Source organism: Canis lupus, chromosome 16, assembly GCF_048164855.1.
Source record: "Canis lupus baileyi chromosome 16, mCanLup2.hap1, whole genome shotgun sequence".
NCBI lineage: Eukaryota > Metazoa > Chordata > Mammalia > Carnivora > Canidae > Canis > Canis lupus.
Window position 1 is genome coordinate 19,058,942 of NC_132853.1, and position 26,458 is coordinate 19,085,399.

Below are 26,458 nucleotides of genomic sequence, written 5' to 3' on the forward strand. Positions count from 1 at the left end.
CAGGATCATGTCCTGGGCTGCAGGCGGAGCTAAACCGCTGCGCCACCGGGGCTGCCCTCCCCCCCCAATTAATCCGGATAAGTGATCAATGTATGTAGAATGAATGTATATTAAGGAAAGACGGAGGAGGAAAGGAAGAAAAGGACAAAGGACAGAGGGAGGGAGGAAGGGAGAGAGAAAGAGATCAGTTCAATCATACAGTTGCAAGAGGTAACCCCAGGCTGGGCTCTTCTAAATAAGAAACCAAGTCAAGGAAGGAACTCTGGGTTTGCAATCACAGAGACCTGACTTTGAATCCTGACCCAGCTAACAGGCTCACTGTGTGACACTGACCTGTCACTCAACTTCTCTAAACCTCAGTTTGCTCAGCAATAAAATGGGAACCAAGGTGTCCCCGCCTCCCTCTACCCTGGGTATAAGGATTAAAGAGGACAATATAAACACAAAAGCGCCACCTTCCTTCCATGCCACCCCACTTCCAGCCCTTCTCCTGACTGGTTGGGTGACATGGGCACGCTGGCCCCCCGTCCAGGCCTCCACCGCCCCATCCTGCTGGGCTGGTACTGACACCTCAAATTGTCAGTAGCAAAGCAGCCTTGGGCTGCTGGAGCCAACACGCTGGTGCCGATCCCTCCACGCAGTCTCGGGAGAGTGTGAGCTGCATTTGGAGGTGGCTCCCAGCTGCCAAGAGCAAGGCTGTTGAACCGTGGAGCCTCTGGCTCTGGGGAGTGGGTGGGGGTGACGGGAAGATGGGCAGGAGGAGAGGCTCAGCAGAAGGGTAGCAGGATTCATGTGCCTTAAAGCTGAACCCAGGAGCCAAATACCGGCTCCCTTTTGCAGTTTACTTTTTCACAGCCTCCTGCTTCATCCAGCCCGCTCGCCAGGGCCCATACAGAGCTACGGCCACTCCCAGCCAGTGGGAAACCAAGATGGTGGCAGACTTCAGGTAGTTTTCTTCCCCATCCCCAAGAGAAGGCCTGATTTTCAACATGAGAATTCGAGGGGAGTAGAGGAAAGGCTGTAAAGAGAAACTTGCCCAGTCAGAGCCTTAACAAAACCCCCTTACCGGATTCGCCTGCATCTTCAGTTGACAAAACACCACCAGCAAGAGCTCACTCAGGGGAGCCTGTGGCCTGTTGCTTGGGCCCTGGAATCTCGGCCTCTGCAGTACCCACCTCTCACTCTCACGGCTGGGACTGATCCCAGTCAGTGCTCGCCACTTCCTCTAACAACTTCCAACAGGGAAATTGCCCAAAGGAAAAAAAATGGCTCCATGCCAGCAGGCTCTGAAATCATTTCCCCCCAGCTGCAGCCACAAGATGAAGCTGTGATTTTTAACCTGTGGAAGCTTCAAGGGGTGAGGGTGGAGGAGAGAGTCACAGTGTGTGACTCTACGTGTCTGGAGAGGGAGGGGAAAGGCACCCTCCTGCCTCTGAACCCAGGCTCAAGCTCAGTGCTAGGCCTGAGGGCCCCTCCTCCACGCGGCACCCCGCGTTCCCACACCAGCACCTTCTCACCTTTCACTGTCCTCATGATGAACCCAGCGTCTCACCAGCAGGGGTTTTAGTTTCCCTAAAACAATTCTAATGTTCTCTCTCCCCCTCCAGTACACATGCACGGCATTGATCTCCAGATAAATCCCTCCATGCGAAGATTTCCATGAACTGACCCTTTGCTCACTGGTCTCCTCCCAGGCCAAGCCCTTTGCGAGCACTTCCTTTGAGTCCCAAGCAGCTCTCTCAGACCTCAGGGTCTCTGCTGGTACTGTTTCCGCCCTCTTGTCCTTCCTGCCAGCCTAGCTCCCAGCTCTGAGGGAAGCTCTCCCTGGTGCTGGTCCTTCTCCGACTCCCAGGGTGGGTTTGCCTGCTTGCTCCCATGAATCCCAGGCTGCCTTTTGTCAGGGTATTTGGTGTCGGCTCTCAGCAAGTCTCACCACAGCCTATGAGCTCCTGGGGTGGGGGAGTGTCTCTAGCATCTCAGTTGTGAGCACAAAGTCCCGCCAGGGCAGGCTCCAGACCTGCCCTGTCCAATACAGCCAGGGCCATGTGTCTCTACGTTAAAATTCATAAAACAGGGATCCCTGGGTGGCGCAGCAGTTTAGCGCCTGCCTTTGGCCCAGGGCACGATCCTGGAGACCCAGGATCGAATCCCACGTCGGGCTCCCGGTGCATGGAGCCTGCTTCTCCCTCTGCCTGTGTCTCTGCCTCTCTCTCTCCCTCATGAATAAATAAAATCTTAAAAAAAAAAATTCATAAAACAAAATTCAAATTTTGGTTTATCAGTCACACTAATCCTGTTTCAAGTGCTCCGTGGTCATATGTGGTTGATGGCTACCATGCTGGGTAGGGCAGTACAGAATGCTGCTATCGTCACCGAAAGTTCTATTGGATAGGGTCGCTCTAGACAAAGATCTGATGGTTGAGTAAACATATGAAGATGTCTCCCAGGCTGTCTGTCTCCAAAGAAGCTAGAATTAAAGGTCATTTAAGTCCAAAGCACCCACAGCAGGCTCTGGAGCTGCAGAGGGCTGAGATTGGACTCGGAAGGGAAGAAAGAGAGCAGAGTCCCTTCATCCACACCAGAAACCAGGAAGTGTCACTACCACCCTGTGGCCACTTCCACATGCATCCCTTCTCTTCATCAAGCAGAAGGGCACTATTTCCCAGAAGGGTCAAGATAAGCAGAGAACTGAGAGGCCCAAAGGACAACTCCCAGCACTGGAAGGCCATGCCCAGAGGCCTCAGGGAATGGCTTTGCAGTCCTGAGCCACTGTCAGCAGTGACAGCTCAGGCAAAGGAAATTGCCAGACTTCATGGTTCAGATCTGTTCTCCAAAAAACCAACCAAATAAAAAAAAAGATACACAGATAAGACCATGTCTTGGGGCAGCCAGGGTGGCTCAGCGGTTTAGTGCCACCTTCAGCCCAGGGTGTGATCCTGGAGACTCAGGATTGAGTTTCACATCGGGCTCCCTGCGTGGAGCCTGTTTCTCCCTCTGCCTGTGTCTCTGGCTCGCTCGCTCTCTCTCTCTCTCATGAATAAATAAATAAATAAATCTTAAAAAAAAAAAAAAAAAAAAAAGACCATGTTTTAAACTCTCCATCTGGGACTCCCGGGTGGCTCGGCGATTGAGCATCTGCTTTTGGCTCAGGGCGTGATCCCGGAGTTCCAGGATCGAGTTCCACATTGGGCTCCCCCCAGGGAGCCTTTTCTCCCTCTGCCTGTGTCTCTGCCTCTCTCTGTATGTCTCTCATGAATAAATAAATAAAATATTTTTTTTAATTTTTTTTTTTTAATTTATTTATGATAGGCACACAGTGAGAGAGAGAGAGGCAGAGACACAGGCAGAGGGAGAAACAGGCTCCATGCACCGGGAGCCCGACGTGGGATTCGATCCCGGGTCTCCAGGATCGCGCCCTGGGCCAAAGGCAGGCACCAAACCGCTGCGCCAACCAGGGATCCCATAAATAAAATATTTTTTAAAATAAAAATAAAAAAATAAACTCTCTATCTTAGGGCGTCTGGGTGGCTCAGGTTATGATCCCAGGGTCCTGAGATCCAGCCTCACGTGGCGGGAGTGGTGCTGCTCAGCAGCCTCCATCCCATGAGGACTTTCATTCATTCCTTGGTCACCTTTTCACCCAGCAAATATTTGCCAAGGGCTTCCCACAGGCCAGGTGCTGTGCAGCTGTGCACATGGACTCTTCTAGGCACAGGATGAAGCCTTCTGTGTGTGCCTCTATGTGCACAGATGGGTACCCTTCAGACAGTCATTGCTAAGCTGGCTTGCAGAAATCCTACTTTTAACTAGTCTACTGTTAAAGAGGAATGAGATGCATTTGTATGACTAACACAGAGACGAGATTAAGACAGAAAATACTGTATGAGCCCATTTTAGCAACTATAAAAAATAAAAATAAAAAAAGAAACAAATTTGTATGTAAATAAGAACAATGTGCCATCCTGGATTGGCTCCTAGAACTGAAAAGAAGACACTAATGGAAAAACTGGTGAAATCCAAAAAGAGTCTGGAATTTAGTTAACAGTAACATACCAACGTTTTCTGTTTTGACAAATGTACAACAGTAATGTATGATGTTAATGATGGGGGAATCTGGGTGAGGACCATACAGGAACCACTGCAGTTTTCCCATAAATCTAAAACTCTTCCAAAATAAAACATTTTTTAAGAAAATTAGCCATGTTCAGATGCCATTCAGAAGCTAAAGGGTTCTATCTCTGACGTCAATTTTGGAAAAGCATGGGTTTTTATGCTGTTTAGACCTTCGGTTTCTAAGATTTGCACCTATCTTTGATGGGTGGAAGTTTTAGAACCAATTCCGGCTACAAGCACACAAGACCCATCAGGGCCAAAAACAGGGTAGAGTAGGTGTCAGAGTCCAAACAACCATCTGAGTGTAAAATCAGACCCATACCCTGGGACCAATCTTGAGGCCTACGCCAGGGAGCTGCTCTAACTCCGGGCCCCCATCACTATGCCCTCATACAGGTAATAAAGAGAGATTCCAGGAGCAGAGCTGAGTGGAGGCTGCCCCCTCCCCAATCAGCAGGGGCTGGGGTTACTAATGGAAACTGCCCTCCTTTCCAACCTTCAGCATGCTCTGGCCTGAGCCTAAGAACCAACCTGAGATTTGAAGGGAAGAAACAGAATAATCTTGAGAAAAGGGGTCTGGAGACTTTAGGGAAGACATACTGTGATACCCAGCCAATGGTTCCTTGTGATCCTTAAAACCCATGCAGAAAGCTGTTGGTCTGCTCCCCAGCTCCTCTCAGGTAGCCTGGCCCACCCTTCTCATGCTCCCTACCCTTTCAGGCCTCATTCCTCAAACTTTCTGGTAAGGATGCCCATGACTGGCCTTTGGCACCAGGGATGGGGGCGGCAGGGTGGGGGTGGCAGTGAGGAAGCTTCTGTCCCTGCCACCCTTCTTAGGCCTTGAACAGATTCCCATTGCCTCTTGATTCAGAAAACTGCCTCCAGCCTTCCCTTCATTCCCTTCTTTGCACTCCCCAGACGGTTATTTCAAGCTACCTGTGTGCAAACCTCCAGCAGTCCCTGTGGGTCTGGCTCTCACTCAGGAATAACAGCGGCTGAGGATGAAAAGTGAGGAAATTGCCCAAATTTTCTCTCCTCCACCCCAGTGAACACCACTGTGGTTCTAAGTACTTGACCTTCCCAAGTGCTTCACAGTGTAAGAGGCACATGGGTCATGGTACAGCCCCAGACTACAGAGGCCTCGCAGTGAAGGGCTGGCCCAGCTCCTGGAAGCACAACCCTTTAACGAGTGAAGCGTGTTGGTATGGTCACAAGAGGGGTGCCAAAGAGGCCCAAGGACTCCCCAGGGCAATGGCTTGTGCCGGCCTTCCTGAGGGTACCAACTTTCCCAGGGCTCCTCCCAGAAGCTGACTTGTGGGTAGACGGCTCAGGCCCTAGAGCTGGGAAGGTAGATCATGGGGCTGTGATTCTAAAGAGGCTTCTCTTGTGGGGCATGAAAAGTCAGAGTAATCTGTGCCACTCACTCAGAACCAAACCCTCGACTCCTGGGACATCCACCACAAGAATGAGATTCAACCCTACCTCCCCTCTCAATCGTCACACTGAGCCCAACACTCAGTGGGTTGTCGTGGAGCATGTATTCCAGCAGGAGAGAACAGATAGACGACATACAGTTAGATACACTCCAGAAAGTGGTCGGTGTCAATGAGAAAAATCAGCCAACATGCACTGGTAGAAAATAAAGGGTATGAGTGATCTATATATCAGGTTATCAGAGAAGGCTGCTCAGAGGAGGTGACAATGGACCTGATGCTATAGTGATGTCCCCAGTAGGAGCCAAGGAGAAAGCACTCCAGGGAGAGGAAGAGGGTGGGGATGGGGAGAGGTAGACAAGTCTGCAGATCTGGGAGCAGAGCTCACGGGGTTCACATACGTGAGGGAGGGCAAGGGAAGACTCAGGGCTGTAGCTTGAGCAACTGGGCAGATGATGCTACTGTTCTCTGAGATGGGCAGAGGAGGGAAGAAAACATGTCTATGTGAATAGAAGGAGAAGAGCAAGAGTTCGGCCTGAAAAAAATAAAAAAAAAATAAAAAAATAAAAAAAAAAAAAGAGTTCGGCCTGAAACATGTTGTTTCTGAGCGGCCTCACGGTCCCCGGGCAGCTGGAGATGCTCTTGCTCTCTCACCCTGACCCCGTCGTTCCCACAGAGTTCTCTGCTCAGTCTCGACCCCAGTCCCCCGGGCCATGTAGCATCCTGGTTCCCAAACCATATCTGGCTCTTGGGCTCTTCCTCCTACCTAACCCTTCCACACAAATGAGCCTGCCCTCTCATTTACCACCAGCTCTGAGGCATCACTCACAACCTCATGACTCAAACATCACCTAACTCAGTATCTGCTATGCCTCCGGGTCTGGCTGGGAGACCCCGGTCCCAGCTGCCCCCTGCAGCCAGTCTCCATGGCTCCAGCTTCTGCAACGGGCACATCTGGCTCCTGTCTCACAGGCAGATATAGGTGGAACTGGGTGCCTGGCACACTGGCAGATCTCTGCAGATCTAAGGAGAATGCCTGGAGAAGCTAAACCAACTGATGGAGACGGCTCAGGCCCTAGAATGGAAGTTAGAAGGCACAGTTTGGAGTACAGAAGGCCTGGGTCAGAACCCAAGGGTGTCCCTATTACCAGCTCCAGACTATCACAGAGCCCTTTGGCCTCTTGAATGTGTGGTGGTCCTCTGTCAAGGAGGGATGCTGCTGGGGAGATGCTGGGCAAGTCATTGCCTCTGTGGGGCACCCTTCACTGCAAGCTACAGATGCAGGTGTGAAGGGAAATTGCTTTTCACCTCTGAGACTGGGGGAGAGGAGGAGTAAAGGTTGGGGTTAGCGGGGGTGGGGTGGGGGGGGCAGGATTCAACTCTTCCTAGCTCCCAAGTCCATGATTTTAAACATGATATCATGGACAACCATTATATATATGTTGAGATCTCCTTCCTATACGGCAGAAAGCTGTTAAGACAGGTGGGTGGGGGATGCCTGGGTGGCTCAGCGGTTGAGCGTCTGCCCTTGGCTCAGGTCGTGACGCCAGGGTCCTAGGATCGAGTCCTGCACTGGGCTCCCCACAGGGAGCCTGCTTCTCCCTCTGCCTATGTCTCTGCCTCTCTCTCTCTGTCTCTCATGAATAAATAAATAAAATCTTAAAAAAAAAAAAAAAGACAGGTGGGTGGGTGGAGAGACATGGCTCCTTATACATGTGTGCATGTGTAAGTGTTAACAATGCCCTAGGAAACACCATCTCACAGGGCAGTTTCCCTCAGCCTTCACACAGACAAGCTCCTTCCTGCCAGCTTTATAACCACTGGCGTGCACCACAAATATGAGGGCCGCCAGGGCTAGGCCAGGCCAGGCACATGTGATGTGTTGACAGCACCCTGTGGGTTCCCCGTTCACCCCCACCTGCTCCACTCACCTCATGACAAGACCTTCTAAGTTTATGTCACTTCCTGTCCAGGAAATCTCTCCCAGGAAAAATTCCTAAATATACAAATAGCTGCATAAATCATATTAACTACTGCATTAGATAGAATACCCAAGGACTGAGATGAGCCTCTGCCTGATAAACCACATCCCATGCACACAATCAAACATTATACAGCTACTTTAAAAAGGGAGGGGGGTTATGTGTGAAAGTATGAAGAAAACATGCTGGCTAGCATAGCAAATGATAAGAACAAAACTGTTTATTCAGGATGGCTAGTATGTTGTTGTTTTTTTAAGATTTTATTTATTTATTCATGAGAAGCACAGAGAAAGAGAAAGGCAGAGACACAGGCAGAGGGAGAAGCAGGCTCTCTGCGAGGAGCCCGATACGGGACTCGACCCCAGAACCCTGGGATCACACCCTGAGCTAAAGGCAGACACTCAATCACTGAGCCACCCAGATGTCCCTATTCAGGATGGTTTAAACCAGTGTTGCCCAAGAAGAATATAATACAAGCCATATACTCAAATTTTTGAGTCACAACATTTTAACAAGTACACATGAAATTAATTTTAATGACATTGTATTTACCTTAATATACCCCAAAGTGTCATCTCAATGTATACCAAATATGAAAAGTTATTAATATTTTATTTTTTTCTATACAAAGTCTTCAGAATTCAGCACATCTTTGGATTTCTATCTTTGAAATTACAGCACATCTCATGTGGATTTGCCACGTTGCAAGTACATCATAGCCACATTGGCTTGTAACTACCTTACAGCACGGTGGGTCTGACCCATTAGAAATTTCGAAAAGACTTAAGTACTAGGGGGGAAAACTAGAAGGAAATATCAAAATCTTAATGATCACAGACTTTTGCTGAAAGGTGGGAATATATATGTGATTTTTTTCCTCTTCTGTTTTCCAAAGTGTCTATAAATAATCAATTCATACTGCTTTTAAACAACAGCAACCGTCAACTTTTTAATTTTAGAATTGAAGGGATTTAAGAGATCTGACGGTGAACTCCACCTGCTATAGACTGATTTACTGACTCCTCAAGAGAGCTGTCCTGTGTCCCTGACACCTGGCACAGAGTACACTCTCCAAGCTCATTGGCTGTTTAGTTGGTGGGTGGGTGGGTGGGTGGGTAGGCTGGCTGGATGGGAAGAGGGAATCAAGGAGGGAAGATAATACAACAGATACAAGAGAAAACTAAACTCAGACTCTTGTTTCTGAATCCCAAAGTGATCCCTTGCTAGCTGTAGGACTTCAAACAAGGCATGTAACCAACCACTCTGTGCTTTAATTTCCTCAAGTGTGAAACAGCAATAATGACAGTATTCCTTCACAGAGTTTTGTGAGAATTAAGTGAGATTATCTAGACAAAGTGTTTAGCATGGTGTCTGTCATACAGCCAATGCTTCCAGAAATGCTGGCTGGCTCTACTTATGGTGGTGAGTCAGTGAACCATCAGTGTGGTCAGGCTGTCTACCTCATAAAGCAGCAACACCCAGGACACATGCTAGAGCCACAGGTACTATGGTTCCTCCCACTGTGGCATCCTCCCAAGTCCCCCCCCTGCCCCCAGTTCCCACACCCTGCTTACCTGCACCACTGCTGGCCTCACACTGAAGGTACACAGCCAGTCACTGAAACGGGGGTAGCTGTTGAGCTCTGGGGTCCTCTCGCCAGGAGCCACACTCAGCTTGCACTGCTGCTGTTTGCAAATGTACCGGACCAGCTTTGCCTGTGGGAGCCCAGGGGAAAAAAAGGCCAGTTCATTTGGGGCGCACACATGCATGTGGCAGCCCCAAGCACAATACACAGGAGCCTGCTGGAATCCCCCCTGAGGTCATTCAAACACCGATAAAGTAGGAAATGGAAGGATGAGAAGAGGAGACGGGCGTGAGAAAGTTGGCAGGAGACCTGGAGAGCCACTTGTGACCCCTCTGCACCCTGAGGCTGGCTGACACTGCCTCACCCTCAGGACTCCCATCCTCGGAGATCAATGGGCAACACTGGTCAGGACAGAGAACTGGGTTAACACATAAGAGCCTCCCACCTGGGGAAGCTGGGGGAGTGGGGGGACAGACAGTAAGTGAGGACAAGGAAGATGTGGGGATTTGGGGAGAATGAGTAACCCTCCACTTAGGAACCTTCCAACCTAGTTTCAAACTGCCTAAGTTGGGATCCGGGGACTCAGGCATACCCTAATGAGGGACCCTGAATGAATTACTGAACCCCTACACCCAAAAAGCCTCAGTTTCCTCCTCCAGATAATGAAGTAATAACAGAACCTCCCTCTCAGGGAGGCCAAGAAGAAATGAAGCACTTGGTGCATGCCTGGCACACATGAGCATACCACATGCTGGCCATGCCTTTTGGGATGTGGCCTTCTGGGCAAAGGTCCTTGACTTGGGCTCACCAATGGGCTTTCAGGAAGCACACCCCAATATGTATGCAAATTTCAGAGGTACGACTCTGCATTTTCCAGGGGAAGAGTGTCCATAGTTTTCAAAAGCCTCTCAAAAAGCTAAAACTTTAAGAAGGGAAGTTGAAATAAGGACAGCCTGGTCCTCTCTCTGACAAACACTGGGCTCTAACCAGGTGCTCTGCACAGGACTAAAGAATGCAGAGGGAGGGGTGATGGGATGGGCAGGATGGGTGCACCCATCAGTGCCCAGGGCTGATTAAAAGAAGGTTGAGCTGATAGAACAGATAGAAATGAGCTCACAGTCTCAAGAGGAGGACCAGGGAGCTTCCTGGCTCCACTGAGATCCAAGAATGCAGAGACTCCGTGAGGGCTCCTGTCACATTGGCCTCCCCTTGGTGCCTTTCAAGCTTCCCCAGAAGGAATGCACCTTCAAAGTCTTTGCAGGAACCCTCCCAAGTAGAGCTACTTCCCAGTACCCCCTGACCTCAAGGGGTTTTGTTGTTCATTCATTCCTTTCTTCCTCATCTCTAAATATCTCAGCGCATTTCTCTCAAGGGTAAGGAATCCTTCTGTTATTCACGATACTAGTAATAATAATTATTCTGTTACTCACAAAAAAGTAATAACAATTAATGATTTAACATTTCAAGTATTTAGAAAGGCTCCCCAATTCCTAACAGGAGCTCTTGACCATTTGGGGACCATGGACCCCTCCCCAGTAGACCAGGGAGGTCCCCAGTCCCTTTCTAAGAATGATGCTTCAAACGAAACACTTAGGATTATAAAGGAAATCAATTCTATTTAAATACATTTCTCAAAATATTTATAATGGTGAAAGAGTACTAAAAGCCCACCTTTCTTCCTTTAAAGATTTATTTATGTGGGGGAGGCAAGGAGAGGGTAGGACAGTGGGCGAGGGAGAGCCCAAAACAGATGACATACTGAGTACGGAGCCTCACGACGGGTTCAAACCCAGGATCCTGAGATCACAACTTGAGCCGAAATCAAGAGTCGACGCCAAACCAACTGAGCCACCCAGGCGCCCCCAAAAGCCCATCTTTATTACAGCATGAAACAATAGCTGGCTGTGGGTCTCATAACTATGACAGCTTTTATATTGTGACAAGCGTCAACTACTTTTTTAGATATCGCCACAACTGTAAGGTGATATGCAAACAGCTGTGCTTTTCGCTGGTGACTGAGTCACACATATATGCTAAGATGACTGTGCCTTGTTGCCTACATTCAAACTGAGTAACATTAAATTCCAGTTAAGGTTAGTGAAAATAAAGGTTCCTTTTTTCCCCCCTATAAATTCATGGATCCCCCGAATTCTATCCACAGGTAAAGAATCCTTGTGGGGCACTTGGGATGCTCAGTTGGTTAAGCATCTGCCTTCAGCTCTGATCTGGGGGTCCTGGGATGAAGCCCCACAGCAGGCTCCTACTCAGTGGGGAGCTTGCTTCTCTCTCTCCCTCTGCTCTTCCCCCAGCTCATGCTCTCCCTCTCTCTTTCTCTCAAATAAAGTCTTTTTTTTTTTAAAGAATTTATTTATTTATTAATGAGAGACACACACACACAGAGAGAGAAGCAGATATACAGGCAGAGGGAGAAGCAGGCTCCATGCAGGGAGCCTGACGTGGGACTTGATCCCGGGTCTCCCGGATCACGCCCTGGGTGGAAGGCGGTGCTAAACCGCTGAGCCACCTGGGCTGCCCTCAAATAAAGTCTTAAAAAAAAAAAAAAAAGAGTCCTTGTGAGATGTGAAACGAGACCCACACTGACAACAAAACAAGACCATTTGCTTCTCCATCAGCCTTTCTGAAAATTCCCCTAGCAACTCTGGCCCCAGGACTAGACTCAGGGATACCCGCCCCCTCGTGCGGACCTGAGCATCATTATGTGCCACCACCTCCAGAGGGCTCAGTGGCAAGTGGGCACAATTGCCAGGGAGGGAAAAGGGAATCAAACAAAAATGATTCCAATTTCCAGTTTCGATGTTTAGAGAAACCTACACAGAGGCAGACTCCTGGCCTTCCTGCACCACGGGCCCCGCAGGCACCCCAAGCTGACACTGCTAATCAAACACTCTCTGCGGAGGCTTTACACCCCTGAGTGACACGGCTAACAGAACACCACTCTGTACAATCCGAGTGGCCACTTGAGAAGTACATTTGCTGTCCTACCATGGAACTAAGCCCCGGGAACATCTTCAGAGCACAGTTAACAAACAGGAAGATGTGAGTGCCACTTTTATCCTACAGGGTTAAGTAAAGGCACTCCTGTCCCCCCCATCCGGCCTAACCCCACAACAATCTATCCCTTCCAGTGTGACCAGAGGCCGAGGACTCCCCACCTTCCTTCCCAGGCTCATCTCTGCTCCCCTCCACCCCTGGCTCACACTGCCCTGCAGGTGCACACTCACCTAGGAGCTATTTCTCCAATACTTCCTGTACTTTCCTACCCCTGGGCCTCTGCTCAAGCTGCGTGCAGTGGTTACAAGTCCTTCCCTCCTCTGGCCACGGCATCCTCGTGCTGGGCAAGACTTCCCAGGCCTCCTTACAGTCCCCGTCTCCCCTTCTGCACACGTGCTCTACATCTCTACAGCTGCACCCCCAACCGGTGTGAGTTCCCAGGGCAGCAGACACAGCACCGGGCCCCAGAGTTGAACCAAATCAGGATTCAAATGTAGGTTCTACCCCACATTCACAGTTATATGACTTCGGGGAAGTTTGTTCATCTTTCTGAGTTTTGGTTCTCTCATCTGTACAACGACAGGCATGATGACATCCAGCCCATGCTCTGTTGGAGGAATCGAACAGTACAGAAAAACCCTGAGGATGTGTAAGTTCCCAGATTATTACGTATCAGGTCAGGACTGTGTCCATCTCATCTGTGACCGCCCCCATGTGCCTATTACTGCACCTGGTATGCAACATGTGCTCAAAACGGCCCAAGGAAGGAAGGAGGCAAGGACACACATGGACCACAGCCCCATGCTGAAGCCACTCTTTCCCTCCATCCCAGCCACTCTCCAAACATGGCTCAAAGAGCTGGTAAAGACAGGGCAAAACATCAAATAACTGTCCAGAGTCAAAACCGTTAAGCAGAGGTCTGGCCCTCACAGCAGGTCAAGACTGGCCCCCTTGGCCTCAGCCATGAGCCAGGGTCCCGGCTTCCTAGACTTCAGCCCCTTCCCACATACCCAGCCCCTTTCGGCCTCAAGGCTCTCTGCCCAGAGGCTCTCTTCCGTGACCTCTGGGCCACAGCTCAGCTTAGAACTCCATTCTTCCAGAGAGCACTGCCCATGCCCCTCAGCCCACCTCCCTGACCAGAACACACAACCAAGTTCTAATATTTTACTCTTCTGATTCCCACCGTATGCCTCCCCCCTCCAAGGTCAGGTGTCTGCTATGTTCGGATCCCTGCCACGAACCAGCAGAGCCCCCAGAGCACACAGTCTGCTACTGTAAAACCTCTGCTGGACGAATGGACACAGGAACATACAATCTACCTTGGAGTCCTGCCAGGCTCAGACATTTACCAGAATGAGAGCAGAAAATAAAGGCTAACTATGCAAGTGGTCACTCAGGAGCTCAACAGTCTCTAAAGGCAAGGCAAGTTCCCCAGAAGAGGAATGAGTGGGCTTCTTAAAGGTTGCTAGTGATCCCTGCTAGACAGCACAGAGGCTGGGTAGGATTCTGCAGAATGTGAAGGGACTCCTCACTACACCCAGTTAACAACCCATATGCCTGGCTGGGACAAGGAAAGACACACAGCGCGCTGTGACCCATCTGCCAGCAGGTCTGATGCTCCGGCAGCTGCTATCTATCCCCCGGAGCTCGTAAAGAAACACCTCATAGGTCTGGTTTCTGCTAAAGCAGCAAAACTATTCTCATTCAAAAAAAAAACTATTCTCATTCACAGAGGATGCAGGTACCCAGCATGCAGCAATTCCATCTGAGTAAGCCAGTCTGCCTCACTTTTTGGAAAGTTGGTCACAGTCACAGAAGCACCCAGGGGCTACTTTCCCAGACAAACCGCAGTGGGACCTGCCAGCCCAGCCCCAGGGGCCTACAAGGGGACCGTTCACAGGCAGTGTCATTTTTTTCTTAACCACAAAACCGCAAGATAGAAATTTTCCGGAATAGAAAAGCACCTGGGGTTTCAGCGAAGGAACGTGCAGCAAGAGGGAAAGACTTACTGGCTCTCTGGTCGCTGGGGAGGACCCCAGGCCGGAAGTGAACTCGTAACCCCACCCCCAATATTCTTCTGCTTCACTGAATGTGTGCTTCACCCCTGCCCTGACACTCAGCCTGGCTTCACAGCTGAGAGGTAGTACCAGCCACTAGAGTACACAGGAAGCCCTCATAAGTGTCCTAGGCTGAAAGAGCTAGGACCTGGTCCCAGCCCTGACATTTAGATCAAGGATCTAAGGGGAAATCCCCCTTAGCTCAGCTTCAATCTCACCACCTATAAAAAGGGTATCATTTTATAGAAGCTGGGGCCAAGTGAGTGACCATATATAAAACTGTTTGGAATAAGTGAAAAAATATGACAAGTCCTTCTACATTACTGTTAGGTTATTCCAACCACATCCAAGAGGCAGCACTCTGGCTCAAGATAGACGGACCTGGCCTCTCATCCCCAGTCCACACACACTCCACGAGTGGACACAGATTTAGCCTGTCTTAGTTTTACCACCTATAAAATGGGACTGATCTACCACAGAAGGTTGTTGTGGAGATTTACATGAGAAAACATGGACGTGAAACATTCAGCAAAGTGCCTGGAAGAAGGAAAACATGTGCTCAGTGGGCGGTGTCCTCACTAAGCCAAGTCTTCAGGCTCTCTTACAACCTCCCTGGGCAACAGGGCAGGTGTGGGTGGGATTGTACTCATTTCAGAGATCGGGGTTAAAGACGACCCCGAAAGCTGGCATTGGTCTTCAGGACGACGCTGGGAGAACTCACAGATCTGGTACATTTCTTTTCAAGGCATGAGGGCCAGGACCTGGCTCAGGTGTTGGCTCCTGTGAACACGAACCACCCCCCTCCTTGGGAGTGCTCACACCCCCCCGCAGCAGCACCAGAGGGCATGGCTGGAGCCAAGCATCAACTCCAGAATGCCCCTTGCCTCATCTGGCATCCTGAGCAACCACAAATCTACTGCCATCTCTAGCTGCTCTGGTGGGACTCCAACACAGGCCTTCCAAATAGAAGCTGCCGTAAGCATGGCTTCCGTGAAGTGGCCAGGGAGGGGGGCTGTCAGACATCCCTAAAGGGCAGACACCTGTCAGAGCTCCCAAAGCACCTGCCACCGAGAAACTTCTGCAGGAACAGGAAGCAGCTCCCAGAACTGCAAGGGGCCCAGGAAGCTGAAAGGCCTTCCATGTCTGCTCTACTCAAAGTTCGTCCAAACATGGCTCTGTGGAGGCATCTTCAGCTCTCAAATTCACCCTTCAGAGAGCATCACAGCTGTCAGAGGCAACCCACGAGCCTGGCTGACCTTGGACTCGCGCTCTTCTGCGGCCAGAGTACCAACCACAGCGGGGTGGGGTGGCAGCTGTCCTGGCCTCCAAGTGAGACAGGGCAATGCTGGCTGAAATGGTCATCCCAGCAGAAACCTCTCGCAGGCTCCCACAGGGTAGCAGGATGGGGGCCAGCCATTGTGCCTGAGTGGCTGGGGGGTGCAGTGGGAATGACCGGGCAAACATTCTGCACCCATGCCTCCCATGTACCACCAGCACCCGTTCTAACCGGTCAGGGCCATGCCTCCCATTGTTAACTGTTCTATCACCCACGGAGGGAAGCACAGGCTTAGCAGCCGGGCAGACAGAGGCAGACCGAAGTTCCACCCCTGGCGTTCTCACGTACCAGGGGCATGGCCGTGGCCAGTTTATTCCGTCTTAGTTTCCTCACCTGTAAATCGGAGGAAATAGCACCTGCTCTACAGCACCGCTGAAAACTCACGATGGGATTCGTGCAGGTGTAATGCTTAGCCCAATGGCCAGAACACATGAAGCGCTCACTGAACAGGATGCTCTTAGCATCAGCCCTGCTCAGCCTGCAAGCACAGCCTCGAGGAGGAGGAGTGGAACGACTTTTGGCCAGTGCCATCTGGATTACTCTTTTTGCAGGCTTTTGCAATTTTGCAGAAAACACACAGACAACTAGCTCTGCAAAGAAAGTCAGCTACCCCCTAACACTGCAGCGCCTGGGATGCAGAGGTCCCAATTTTGTTGCCCCCAAATCTGTAATCCAGGCTCTGGAAGCGGCCAGATGCCACGACTTTTGTCACCCTAACTCTGTCTCAGGCATTGGCTGCTTGCCTTTCTCAGTGTTGTAGGGGTTTTCAGATCTCAAGCAGGGCAGGCAGTTCAGTCTATGGGGACAGATGTGACAGATGCTGAAAGATAAATGGTGGACAAATGAATCCCAGGCACAGAGATGTACACCAGATTCCCGTGTATAGCAATGGGCTTTCTCAATTATGCATATCATGTCATTATTCCATTATCAGCTCTAAGTAGTTATAATGATCTTTTCTATTTATGTAGTAACTTATCACTTTCTCTCCCTGGATTCTCAATGAAAATTCCAGGAGGTAGGAATTGCAGCAGACCCCTGAAGGCAGAGGAGTGATCTCCCAAACCCTCACATATCCCCAAAGCTGGCAATCTCCCTCAGCATATATCATACTCCCCACAAAACACCGTCGAGCTTAAATGAAGACACCACAGACCCTTCTAGACTCTTGGTGGGAAGTACTGTGTACTCAATATTAAGCCAAGAAAAAAAGCTGTGTCAAGATGTGGATGCCGGGCAGCCTGCTTGGCTCACTCGCTGACTAAGGGATGCCCACCCACCCTGCAAACAGCAGAGTGCAATTCTAAGCCCAGCCTCAGCACACTGGTAAGTATGGCCCATCACTTAGGGTCACTCACAAATAGTCAAACCACATATGCTAAACCCATGAGACTTACGGGTGTATTTTATTATTCCCACCTTACAAATGAAAAAATTGGGACACCAAGAGCTTTGTAACTTTCCCAAATCATATGGTTAAAGGTATTCTTTAAAGAAACTCAATAGTTTCTACGTACCATACCATCTCCCAGAATAATGACTCCTGCTACCTACACCTTTAGCTTATCAAGCAATCCTGGCCAGCACAAGCAGGACACCAGTGGGCAGGGTCTACCTCTCTTGTGATCAGAAGCCCCAAATCCAGCAATGCGCAGACTGCTGCAGGCAGTGAATCCTCTGAATAAAAGCCATAGACTTCTCCACTCTCCAAATGTGTCCAATCACTCAAGCAGGCCACCACCTCTGACCCTAATTTGCAAAACCTATCATCTGGACTATACCCAATCCCTGGCTCCAGACCAGCTCTGAATTCACTAAAACTAGCCACCACCTTGCCCAGTACCTAGAGTCACCCCTTTCAAGGATATCCCAGCATCTTTGCAGACTAAGGTGAGAGGTACCTGGATGGCCACTTTGGACCAGACTCCAGCTCGCCACCACCTATGGGAGCCTGACACCCTCCTCCAGGTGAGCAACACCATACTCTAAAAAGATCTTGACACAGGCTTTGCTAGTACCAAGCCCCTGTCCACTCCATCCCAAACTTCAGGGAGTTGCTAAAGCTCTTGAGACTTACTCCCATCTTTCCTAGATAGTTCCTGACACTACTGCTCCTTCCCAGGCACCTCTGGCCCTGCCCAGGCCTTGGAGCTGTTCCTCTTATTTTTCCCCACACCCTCCCCAAAGCTGGAGTGGACTTCTGGGGACTTCCTGCCAGCCCAGCCAGCTAAGCTGTCTGCTCTGCCTACCATGGCCAACGTGTTGCAAAATGATTTCTGAGAATGTAAGGAGGCCTCTGGAGGTCATGACGCAGCTGACAGCTCCATGCACAGGCACGGACCGACCACAGCACTTAGCTCCAAGAGCACCAGAGGCAGCCCTGGGTCTCCAGCACTGCTATGCCTCCCAGAGCCCTCAAGGGGACAAAGGGGGTCGGGGCTATTCTTGGTGAGCAGGGGACAGAGAAAGCAAGAGTGCCAAGCCAGTGGGGTGAGGAGAGAGAAAGTGACCTCAATCTCCAGACTGGGGATTTTGCAAACAGTCATCCTTCGGCCGGCCCTGTCCCGCACCCGGGCTCTCCTGGGGAAGCTGCCAACCGTGTGCATTTGTGCGGAGACAATCTCCGCGCCAAGCCTCCCACTAGCAACCCTGCCCTGACGTCAAACTCCGAGTCAGGGAACTTCAAATACAAACAAACAAGTCTGCCCCAGACCACAAGTGGAGCCGTTCCCAAGGAGGCCAGAGATGACAGGGTCACAGCTGGGAACTCAGGGCTCCCTGCCCTGCCTTGTCTCTACTGGAGCTACAAACTCCAAGGCCTGACTACGGGCTACATATGGGAGCCTCAAGCCCAAGCTGAGACCAAACAGGATCCATCTCTGGCCTCAGGGATAGATGTTGAGCACCAGTGTGCAGCCCCGCACAGCAGGGAGTCCGGTGACCCTGTCTGGAAGGACAGTGCAATCAGCAGCCCCCCCCCCCTTAGATAACATCGCCAGTTGTCACTGCCCTGATGCTAAGTGTGAGCATGCAGAGGGAAAGGAGAGACCGATGTGACTAGGAAGTGCTCACAAAGCATCCTGGGAAAGATGGAGCTGGAGCCCAGCCAGGGTGGATGGCTACGGATGAGGGTTTTCTTAGCAACACCTGCTCTTCCATCGCAGGCTCCACTGAGGTCAGGAGACTTGATAGGAAAGATTTTCAAGAGGAAGGCAGTTCCCTGACCTACGTATTATTCTAAGACAGCCTCCACCTGAGAAGCCACGGCGGGGGGCGTCAAATAAATGTGCTCTTCAACCTTTGGCTTAAAAAGCTGGTGAGGGCAGCCGGGTGGCTCAGTGGTTTAGCGCCACCTTCAGCTCAGAGCCTGATCCTGGAGACCTGGGATCAAGTCCTACGTCAGGCTCCCTGCACGGAGCCTGCTTCTCCCTCTGCCTGTGTCTCTGCCTCTCTCTCCGTCTCTCATGAATAAATTTTAAAAATAAAAAGCTGGTGAAACGGTGGTCTCAGGGATACCTTTCCAGTTTTGCTTTGTGCCCCCATTCAATCCTTTGTGCTCTGTGTTTTAGAACCAGTGAGCAGGGGACAGAGAAAGCAAGAGTGCCAAGCCAGTGGGGAGGGGCCTGTGGGAAAACTGGACTACATCATGAGAAAGCCAGACATCTGCTTCATCCTCCCTGCGCCTCACGTGACTGCACAAGGAAAGGGAAGCAGAACCTTGATCTATAATCCATTCGTGCAACAAGGGGTCGGGAGACTTCTTCCCAGTGCCAGGCACCTTAACACAGTCCCAAGACACTTAGCGCATGAGTTTGAGGAGCTCACACAAATGTAGGCGACAGACTTATCCATGGAGAGACCTCACTTGACAGTGGGAGGTGGGAGGCACAGAAAAGGAGGTGTGTCCACCCTGTGAGCATCGCCGCCACCGCCCTCCACAGTCTCAAAGCTCAGCACTTCTGGGTAACTGAGGGGAGCGTGGGCATCAAAGCCCAGGTGTCACCCACAAGCCAGATTCCTAATCGACGCAGCTTTGTCTCCGTCCAAACACGCGGCTCCTATATGCCTGGCTGAAGTCCACCAGTCCCACAGAGCACGGCTCAGCCCAGAACCCCTCAAGTACAAAAGGGAATTCCATGGGCAGCCCAGGTGGCTCAGTGGTTTAGCACCGCCTTCAGCCCAGGGCATGATCCTGGAGACCAGGGATCGAGTCCCATGTCGGGCTCCCTGCGTGGAGCCTGCTTCTCCCTCTGCCTGTGTCTCTGCCTCTCTCTCTGTGTGTCTCTCATGAATAAATGAATAAAAATACACTTTAAAAAAATAGGAAATCCCAGAGAAGTCCTGACACTGCCTACTAGAGGGGACATGGGTGTGAATTACTAAGTGTGGCCTAGGAAAAAAGGCAGAGGGCACACCTAATGCAAAGGTGGAGCCCTGCCAATGGGGCCACCCCATTTACTATCCTGAGGATCTCATCCCCTGGAAGCTTCAAGAAGTAAGCGATGGGGGAGGCACTTCAAATTCTGATCTGAAAGCATCTGCTGTGTGTAGGATACTGTGCCATGTGCTGGGGATATAGAAGGTGTTCCTTTCCGGGAACATACATGAGTGCTTGCCTAGCGACTCCAGTCACCACAGAAAAGGATAAAGGGCTACATAGGGGGCAAAGGTCAAGAGCAGGTAAGTAGACAACCAGAGGTCAACTCATGTGATGGCAAACTCCTCTAAAAGATGATAGCCACTGGGATGCCTGGGTGGCTCAGTGATTAAGTGTCTGTCTTTGGCTCAGGGTGTGATCCTGGAGACCTGGCATTGAGTGCCACAATGGGCTCCCTGCATGGAGCCTGCTTCTCCCTCTGCCTATGTCTCCGCCTCTCTGTGTCTCTCATGAATAAATAAATAAAAATCTTAAAAAAAAAAAAGATAATAGCCATTGCATTAGGCATTGCTTATGCCCTACCTCATGTCCATTTCTGACTTGCTCCTCACTCACAGAATGATTTTGTCACTGTGCCCAGTGATGAACTGGTCTGAGTCAGTGGTTCTCTACACTGACTTCACATCACAGTAACATGAGCCCCCACCTAGATTCGCATGGGATGGGGTCCCAGCATGGGACTTTGTGGCTGTCTGTGACAGTCCTGATCAATGGGACACAAGGACACATCCACCGAACTGCAGAGAAGTGTCTGCTTTCCTCACAAGTGGAGGCAGCTGCCAGGGCTGTCCACCACCTTCTTCCCGCTTTAAAGATTTGAACTGCCAAGAGTTGTCCAGAGAACCAGAGACAGCAGCACTATCCAGCTACTGTCAACATGTAAGCCACCTAACCCCAAACTTCTCAGTGTAGAAGAAACTTAACTGCCTATTTGTTGAAGTCACAATTTCTGTTAGTCATTTCTGCTAACACTTACTAAGCCCACACTATTTCAAACCTCCTTCTAAAGCTTCTAAGGTGGGGCACCTGGGTGGCTCAATTGGTTAAGCGTCTGCCTTTGGCTTGGGTCATGACCCCAGGGTCCTGGGATTGAGCCCTGCATCGGGCTCCCTGCTCAGTGGGGAGCCTGCTTCTCCCTCTCCCTGATAAATAAAATCTTTTTAAAAAATAAATACATAAAGCTTCTAAAGCTAACATTTCTAAGCCTACAGCTTCCTGTTGGCTTCCCGAAAACCTACGAAAGGAAAAAGTATACCTTCATTCTTCTTGGGACCACCTGCTATCCAAATTCATCGCTTTAAAAAGTCCTTCCAAATTTCAAAGAGCAGCTATGTTGTCATGAAGTCCAATTTGCCATTTTTTTTTCTTTTTTTGGTTTGTGTTTTTCATTTCCTAAGAAATTTTTGCCAAGACCCACATTCACAAAGATGTTCTACACTAAGTTTTATAGTTTAATCTTTGTTTAGGTAGGTCTATGATCTATAAAATTTGAAGTAATTTTTGTATTCCAAGATTGTCTTTACCATAACTCTGCACTGATTTTTAAACTGGATATTCCTATATGCCAGGCACTGTGATATGCATTTTATGTATACTGTCTCATCTACTAGTCACACGAAACCTGTGATTGGTATACATTAGAGCCTTCATGGACCCTCCAGACCAGGACAGCTGATGCCATGTGGAACATGCCACCTCTGCCACAACAGAGGTTTATGTATGTGCTGTAAGATCTCAAGAAGACTGGATCTAACTGTGAGGTGTGGTGCTAAGATCCTGGGAAGACATCAACAGTTTGGGGTGGTCCACAGGATATGGCACACAGACACAGGGTAAGGGGAGGGCACAGCGTGAGCAAAGAGTAATGACATTACTGACTCAGGTCTTGATCTCATAACCCTGAGATCATGACTTGAGCTGAAATCAAGAGTCAGACACTCAGCCACCCAGATGCCCCTAACAAAAACTTTAAAAAAAAAAAAAAGGGGCAGCCCCGGTGGCGCCGCCTGCAGCCCAGGGCGTGATCCTGGAGACCCTGGATCGAGTCCCACGTCAGGCCCTCTGCATGGAGCCTGCTTCTCCCTCTGCCTGTGTCTCTGCCTCTCTCTCTCTGTCTCTATGAATAAATAAATAAACTCTTAAAAAAGAAAAAAAAAGATATAGTCAATTGCCAAAGAGTAGAGAAGATAGGGAAGAGAAGGGAAGCAAAGTTAGCCAGGGAACAGGACCCACTCATGCAGGTCCAGGAAGGTTCTGGAAGGTCCCGGAAGGTCACACTAAAGCATCTACACCGCTCTCGCAGGCATGGAGAGGGAAGCAAAGGAAAACACGTGATCAGATCTGCATTTTTGAACAATCATCATTCTGGAAACCATGTGGAGGACAGATAGAAGTGGGTGTGGAGAAACCAGAGAAACAGGAAAATCAATTAAAAAGCCACCGCAATTCAGCAAGTGATGAAAACAAAAGGTAATTTAGTTAGTGGCAATGTGGGTGTAGGGGAAGAAGCAGATTCTAGAGATGTTTTATTAGCATTTTTACTATAAAGACAAGACTTCCCTGATTGCTTGTCCAGGGAATGTCTGGCATACCAACACCGTGGAATGCAGGAAACTGAAGAGCTGATTTTCTCCAGCAGAAGAGCCAACAGAGCAGAGAGCCCAGAACTCGGTGCTTGGTCAGGGAGAGGGCCTGCTTCCTGCCAGGGCCTCCCCACTGAAGATCCGGCTCGGCAAAGCCACCTTGGTCCAAAGGCAGCTATCATCGGCCTGCTCCTGAGCTCTGCTCCTTGCCCTCCTCCCAGGTGAAGGGAAACCTCATACCGCCAAGAGCAAAAGCCACTCCCCTAACAGTTCCATCTCCAGCTTCCCTGCAGCCCCCAGTGGTGGGTCAGACGGATGGGGTCTAGAGAGACAGCATCTGCCAGAGTAGCCAGACCCAAGAGGAGCCTTCTCCAACCAACTGAGGCCTGCTGCTTCTGTCTGGCCCTCTCCAGCTTGTCTGTGCAGAAAACATGCCACCCTATTAAGGAGAGTGGGCCCAGCTGGTAGTAGGGATCATCATCAGAGAGATTCAAGTTCAAATCTTCCTCCCATGCTAAGCTAGTGGACCCACCAGCTAAGCTGACCATGGGCAACTGACACAGCATCTCTATGCCTTTATTTCCTCTGTTATAAAAGAGGCAGCAGCAGGGAGTGGAGCATCGAAACATGGCTGTGAAGACAAAAACGATATAATACATGTCCAGCAGCTGGTGACCAGCAAATATTTGTCTGCATCTCCCTTCTTTGCAACCTCAATTGTAGGAAAGGCTGGGCTTTGACAGCCAACAGGCAGACTGGGACAGGAGATTGGGGGAACCTCAAGAGGCAAGTGTCCCAATGCAGGTGTCAATCTACTGACACATCTCCAGTCTCCCCATGGAACAAGGAGAATGACCAGCTATAGAAACAAATCATGAGCACAAGGTAGTCTCCTCCAACCCCAACCCCCTAGATGGGACAGTAGGACTTTAAATTAATAGATTAAAACCAAGGAGCCATTCAATTACCCATGACCTTACCTAGAGGGGACAGTAGGACTTTAAATTAATAGATTAAAACCAAGGAGCCATTCAATTACCCATGACCTTCCTCATTATAAAATCTTGAGAGCTCTCATTTTATCTGGGTAGAGGAAGCTATAAAAATTAAATATATATATGCTGTTTGGGATGGATGCAGTGGGGCTGAGGTGACCTCAGCTCTAGGAGACAGGAGCAGAGGAAGACCATCCTCTCTAACAAGCAATAGTCAAAGACTACCAGATTTCTCCCCTGAGCCCTGTGCACCTCAGCTGACCCAGTGCTAACTGAGCTCCTGTCATCCACACGATCACTAGCAGAGAGTGAGAAAGGACTCAGATAACAGCAAGTCACTGTGGAGCCATCCCAGGAATCCCAGCCAGAGGCAGTATGGTGAGGGATGGTCAGATGCTTGGGCACAGAACCTGGCAGACCTGAGTTCAAATCCTACCTATACCTGCTGTCCAATTACCTTAACATGGGAATTTTTTTTTCTAAAGATTTTATTTATTTATTCATGAGAGACACAGAGAGAGAGAGAGGCAGAGACACAGGGAGCAAGGGAGAAGCAGGCTCCATTCAGGGAGCCCAATGTAGGACTCAATCTGGGACCCCAGGATCATGCCCTAAGCTGAAGGCAGGCACTAAAGCGTTCAACAACCCAGGGATCCCAATTAACATGGGAATTTAAGTTAACCTTTCTATGCCTCAGTTCTCTTATCTGTAAAATAATAGTACCACCTTCGGGGAGGGAAAAATAAAGTGCTTAGCCCTAGGCCTGGTAGACTGTTTACACTCATCGCCCGCCATCTTTATCATAAAAATTCCAGCATCTTGGGGTGCCTGCTTGGCTCAGTCTATAGAGCATGCAACTCTTAATCTCAGGGTCATGAGTTCAAGCCCCACACTGGGTGGAGAGATTACTTTTAAAATTTTAAATTTAAAAATTAAGTCTTTAAAAAAAAAAAAGGATGCCTAGAGCCAAGGAAGCAAGCTGGGGAGAGCATGGGAAGGGTGGGCAGACCAGCCACCAGGCCTGGCACACAGGCTGGTAAATGGAACTGTTCTCTGACACAGCTCAAAGACAAAGACACACAAGCACGTATGCACACCTGCCACCCCGGACAAGCTCCAGCTAACAGAGAGAGGACCCATTTCAAAACAAACCGGGCGCATGGGCTGCCAACCTTCCTAAAATCAACTGACCTGACCACAGCTTACTGAAGAAATTAGATCATAATGCTAACAAAGTGCTTAATATGAGCCGGCATCACTCTAAGTATTTCATATATATTAAGTCACTTACTCCTCATAACAAACCTCTGAGAGAGGCCCTAATACTATCTCCATTTCACAGAGGGGTAAACTGAGGCCAAGGACCAGTCCCAAGGCTACTAAGTGACAGAATGATAATCTGAACCCAGGCAGTTTAACTGCTGAGTCCGTGCCCTAAGCACAGACTAGATTACCTCAGGTGTTTGGGGCACCTACTGTGAGCCAGGCCAATGCTGAGCATCTCGGCATGAGGATCCTCATTTATAAACAAGGACCCAGAGGTTCAGAGAACCAACTCAAGGTCTTGGGTTGAGAGCCAACCTAAACCCAGGAGGATCTAATGCCCCATGCTACCCTTCCTGACTCCATGCACTGCGTTTCATCTTATTGTAGGCCACCCCACACCAAACCCTGCCCACTGCTCTACCAGCACTAGTGCACACACATCACTTACACAGTGCACAGACCCAGGTGAGGCTCTGCCGCCTGGCCAGTAGGAGGCCAGAAACTTCTAGAAGGCCTGGAGGACCAGCAGAACCTGGAAGAGCATACAGTCCTTCCCTCCTTGGAGGCCTGCAATCCACATCCTACTCCATTCTACCAGTCCGCAGAAAGAAACAGAGCAAGAGCCAGTTCCCCGACTGTAAGAGCTCTGCTAGAAGCTCTGCATATTTAGCCATCTGACATAACAGCTCGAGGTGGAGAGATACACACAAGCTCTTGCATAAGACCCGATTTCGCTCACACACAGACCTCAGGGCAAGCAGCGAGCTCTGCAGGCAGGTGTGCACTGCAGCCCCACAGAGCAGAGATGCTAGTGGCCCGCACCTCAGCCCCACTCTGCCATGCAGGACAGCACCTGCCTCACATCCCCAAGGAGACCGGTTCTCCCATGACTTTTTCCCCGGTGACCCAAATACTTACATTCACCCTCCAGATGGAGGCAAGCTCACCTACACAAAGAAAACTCCAAGCAAACCCTAAAGGTTTCTGGATCTCCTCCTGACCCCCAATCTATGCAGTCAGGCCTGAGGAGGACCATGGCAAGCAGGAGGGGCTATCGGCAGGACTGGACCCTTTTTGAGATATCTGAAATACCTTTAAACCATAAAATCCTAGAGTGTTCTAAAATGAAAAAGTCCTTCCAGGTCAACTCATATATGTAACGAATAAGCAATAAGGAAACTAAGGCCCAGGACAGGACAGTAACCTAGTCACATAGACAGTCAACGGGCAGTGCCAGGACAGAGCCCCTGGTCTCCCGACTCCTGGTCAGTGCTCGTCCCGCGGGGCTGGATGGCAGAAGGCATGGTTCCACCTCCTGCAAGAGCAAAAAGCTTAGCCAGGTCTCTGCTTCCCTATTTTTACTTAGCAAATTAGGGACTATTTAAAGAAGTTTACAAATACTAACTCCTTTCATTGGAGGTGTTATTATACCACATGGGGATGAAAGTACGACACAAAGATAAAGGAACTGTCAGGTGAGGCATGAACCTAGGCAGTGTTCCTCCATAGTCCAAGGCCTGGACTTTTGGGCCACACTGCCTTTGTAACTGCAGCCCGGGCGGGGGGGCGGGGGGGGGGGGACACGACACGACACGGACTTGGCATCAGGAGCTTGTCAGCGTGCCCTGAGCAGCTCTTCAGAAGAGTGAGGCTGAAGAT

General features: G+C 49.9%; 1 protein-coding gene across 2 annotated transcripts in view; it reads right to left on the reverse strand.

Annotated features, from left to right (window-relative positions):
• KSR1 (kinase suppressor of ras 1) overlaps nucleotides 1–26,458 on the reverse strand; it is a 154,905-nt gene that overhangs the window by 62,259 nt on the left and 66,188 nt on the right. For both annotated transcript variants that reach the window (XM_072779377.1, XM_072779378.1), the window contains exon 2: nucleotides 9,103–9,243. In XM_072779377.1, coding sequence (XP_072635478.1) covers nucleotides 9,103–9,243 — 141 coding nt within the window. The remainder of the gene's footprint in view (nucleotides 1–9,102; nucleotides 9,244–26,458) is intronic.